At 39.9% G+C, this 4,070-nt stretch overlaps 1 protein-coding gene across 1 annotated transcript; it reads left to right on the forward strand.

Moving 5' to 3' along the window:
- Window positions 1-1,126: 1,126 nt before the first annotated feature.
- On the forward strand, window positions 1,127-3,028 carry LOC148037861 (ABSCISIC ACID-INSENSITIVE 5-like protein 2). Its single transcript, XM_087677169.1, has 3 exons — window positions 1,127-1,190; window positions 1,331-1,658; window positions 2,989-3,028. The coding sequence occupies exons 1-3, from the start codon at window positions 1,127-1,129 to the stop codon at window positions 3,026-3,028; spliced, it is 432 nt and encodes a 143-aa protein (XP_087533295.1).
- Window positions 3,029-4,070: the final 1,042 nt, after the last annotated feature.

The raw sequence follows: 4,070 nt of genomic DNA on the forward strand, positions 1-4,070 counted from the left end.
TTTGAACTTACAAATATGAGGGCTTCATCACTAGATTTGACAGAATTGTTTCTATACCTCAGACCATTGTAGCAAGTTGATAACTATTGAGAAGTCTCATGGATTGAACCGTTCAGAATAATACCCTGCTTTGTTGTCCTTCAGTAGAAGTCACTGTAGCTACATGGTGAAGAGCACAATAATACTAGATTGAGCCAAGATCGCCAAGATCTGATGCCCTGGCTCAATGCCAATTTTACCCTATTGTCTTGGTAGATATTATCCATGTACCCTTCTATCCTAGTAGGTAGCACCTTTCTGCATTTCGTAAGCAGTCCTGTAGTATGAGAAAGATGTGAATTGCTAACCAAGCAATGCAAGAATATCCCCCTAAGGTTTGATTCCATATGAAAGCCTTAGTTATCTAGGGGTGTATGCAATTATTTTCAATGTCTCAGAGAAGGACCAACATTTTCAACTTGACATCAAAGCTGAGCATCCCACATACCATAGATACTGATCATTTACTATTGTGCCAATTACTACCATCATGGAGACCACTAAATTGACAGTAATAGGGTTGAGAAGAGTGTACATTGTCTATTTTTCTATATCAAATATTTGTTCCAAATCCTCTATGGCTCATTGTTGACATTCCGGTTCCAGTTAGCTGATCGAGACTATGTTTGTTGACTGACCTGTTGAGAGAAATCATGCATTCCATGTCCTTGCCTTGATACATTATAATATGTAATAGCCCTCGTAAGAAATTGCTGGCAGGGCTAGAGCACTAAGCAATCGCATCATTTTGCTCACATGCAATTTACTTAGGCGACGAACTCCCATGCTTAGTCACAAGCTATTGTAAGATAATGGTTTTCCGTGGACAGAGAGTCGTTTGACACAAGGGTTCTAGTTGTTGCTGCTGCAACAACCAGACCATAAGGTTGTGGTCACTCAGCCACTTCGCCAACAGCATGTGGTTCCCCAGGGTACAGTTAGTCTGATACAGTGCCTAGAAGGTCTCCAGTTTTGCTACATAGGAAAGGAAATTTGAATCTTTTTGGGACCCCGCCTTCTTCCACTTTGTTCTTACAACTACCGGCAATGTAGTCAGGTGTAGCACCAACAGCACTGACAAGCAACCATGGATGAAATGACTCTTGAAGATTTCCTTGTACGAGCAGGTGTTGTCGGGGAAGAAACTAATGGCCCTACTTGCAATGGAGCTCTTCCATTATACACTTCCATGCTAGGAGGAGTTTTTGGAGGGGTTGTTAATTATTTTCCACCTTCTCTTGATCTTCAAATAGACTGGATGAATTCTGCATCCCACTAACAATATCATCAGTTGTTGCAACAAGCCGAGCTACTGCTGCTGTAGAAGCAGCCAAGAGGGCGGTCCCAATGTTTAGAACAGTTGATGGTGCTGCAGGATTGGGCCCAAGTAGTCTTGCATGTGGTCTAGCATTCTCACCTGGTGTTTTAGATTATTCTATGCATGGGAAAAAGAGAACTGCAACCGATTATGTGATAAAGAAAACAGTAGAGAGGCGGCAAGGGCGAATGATAAAAAATAGGGAGTCTACTGTTAGATCCAGAGCCAGAAAACATGCATATACATGTGAATTAATTAAAGCTAAAGTAACTGAGTTGAAGGAGGAGAATGCCAGACTTAAGTGATTCTAGGTTCTGGAAACTCTTTTCTTCAAGCTTTCATGGTTGCATTGCAAGTGGCCTGTAATCTGGAGTGCTTTTTGTCCGCACTGTTTACTTCTCCCTCTCCTTCTCTACCTCCTCCTTCACGCGTCTTTGCAGCGTATAGATCTGCATTCCTTTCCTTTTGCTATTGCTGCGCCAATCCTCTCGTTTTGCTACTATTGCTTCCCTTTCTTCACTGCCGACATAGTTGCGGACAGAGGATGAAACAAGGCTGTAGAAGATTCTGTGTCTTCTTGAAGATAAGTCTTCAAACGACAATAGAGAGACTGAATCTGTAGATGTTCAAATGCACAATGCAAAGTTTGACCAACATCCTTATCTGGTAACAAAATCTGAAGGTCTTCTGAGCAATTACTGGAAGAGCCTGGTGTGGATGATGTTGACGATTTTGAAATACATAAGTAGTCTGAAGACTAGCAACTTTGCTATTCGTATCCATGTCCTCACTTCAGCAAATACTGTTGTCTTGCTGTCTTGTGTACTCTAGGGTTTTCTGAGGATAAAGAAACTGCCAAAGAAATTGAAGATAAAGCTCAAATCTCCATCACATGAAGTGCCAATGCCATGGCTATGATCTCTTTGTTGTTTAAGCTCTTCCAATGGAGTTTCCTGCCGAGAACAATGAAGAATTTTCTTGTTGTCCCGAAGCAAGAGTTTGTTAAACACTCCATAAAATGGTGCTTGATCTCCTCTAAATCACGAATGGAAGGTCCTCCAACAACTCCTTGATGTCACTAGATGAGGATGAAGGAGCAAAATGAAGTAGAGCTTGTGGTCTACCATGAAACTTGGAAGAGGTTTGGGAAATTTGAAGAAGAAGAAGAAGAAGACCCTTTGAAAAGTAACTATATTTAAGTCTTCACTTCAGTGAGGCCTCTTTCTTCAAATTGCTTATCACAATTTACCTAAAATTAACCGACGACTTGCTATTTTGATCTTCCAGCCTCCAAACTTGGTCCAAGACTCCATTAATGCTTTAGGCTTGCAGTCCTTGTGGTCTAAAATTCCTTGATAACTGCACTGCTACTCCATGTCATGTATGTACTTGTGTACCTGTGAACCTGTGGCTCTTAAATCTGTGTGACTAAAAAAAATAACTAAATGGAATGTTGGCCAACTGGATCAAGAACCTATGGCTCTTATACCATTTGTTAAGGAGAGGATTGGGGAGAGAGAAAGAGGAGAGAGAAGACTACAGAAGAGAGAGAAGAGAAGCAAAAGAGAGATAAAGACTAGAAAGAAGAAGAGAGATGGCTGGAAGCCATGAAAGGATAGGAGAAACTAGAGAGAGAGAAAGGACAAAGATGTATTATTATGTAAAAACTAGTTGTATGTATATGTGTCCTTTGCCCTTTTATATGCCCCTGATTCAGTTCTTTACAAAACACACACATAAGTAGGGAAAGTGAATCATAGGGAAAAATATGGAACATTTCCTAGATAAAGAAAGACACATTTTTTTCTATATAAGAAATTTTATTTTTCCCTATGTAAGGAAAATTTCTTATTTGTAGGAAAATTTTCCTATGTAGAAAGTTTCCTATGTGATTCCCTAGTCTATTTAACCAAGAAATGTTCTATTTTCCTTATGATTTACTTCCCCTACTTATATGTGTTTTTACTAGGGAATTGATAGGAAATTCCATTTTTTTTCCTATATGTAGGGAATGATTAAAGGTTCCTTATGCATATTGCTTGCAGGTTATATTGAATGTGGGCTTGCTAACAAAATATAAATTTTTTTGCAAAAAATGCAACTTGAAGGTTAAATTCTATACCACACATGTATGTCTTGATTTGGAAGCAAGTTACTGTCATTGCACATTGTCTCTGCAGGAATCACCATGATTCAAAAACCAATCAAGAATCTTGAACTACCTCAGGTTAGCAACAATAAACACAAGGTTCTCCAGTTCTTTAGCTGAGAGTTTACTAGCTCTACTGAAAATAGGTAGCATTGACAAGCTAATTGAAAACTACAATCCAATAAAAATAGGTAGCATAGTAGAAATACCACTTGTTCATGTCCACATATGGTTTCTTGCAAATAAGGTTAGCAAATTGATGTGACCAATACCTTGGCAAGATAAGGCATGACAATATAGTGAGGCTAGATGGCTTCTACTACCACCAATAAGCCAACCTGCTATTGTACAAGTACATGCCCAAGGAAAGCATGGGGGAGCATCTGCATGGAGTGGCTCATGGGGGTGTCAAGTCTGCAAGTTATTGTCAAGGAGACTGTTGTTGGACTTGATATCATGTACACAATTTGGGGCTTGCAGTCATTGTGGAGGTGGGCCAACCCCTAGGAGGCACATGCTACTATTGCTACTGCTACTATTGGTACTATCCAAGATCGGTGACCT

The sequence above is a fragment of the Lygodium microphyllum genome, chromosome 4 (assembly GCF_053477565.2).
Source record: "Lygodium microphyllum isolate KBCC chromosome 4, Lygodium_microphyllum_v1.1.10, whole genome shotgun sequence".
Taxonomy (NCBI): domain Eukaryota; kingdom Viridiplantae; phylum Streptophyta; class Polypodiopsida; order Schizaeales; family Lygodiaceae; genus Lygodium; species Lygodium microphyllum.

What these genes read in the sequence shown, in the direction of transcription:
- LOC148037861 (XM_087677169.1), top strand. Translation starts at nt 1,127, where the DNA reads ATGGATGAAATGACTCTTGAAGATTTCCTTGTACGAGCAGGTGTTGTC. An exon ending in TGTCGGGGAAGAAACTAATG is followed by an intron (nt 1,191 to 1,330) that starts GCCCTACTTGCA and finishes CAATATCATCAG; the next exon opens with TTGTTGCAACAAGCCGAGCT. An exon ending in GAGGAGAATGCCAGACTTAA is followed by an intron (nt 1,659 to 2,988) that starts GTGATTCTAGGT and finishes GAGAAACTAGAG; the next exon opens with AGAGAGAAAGGACAAAGATG.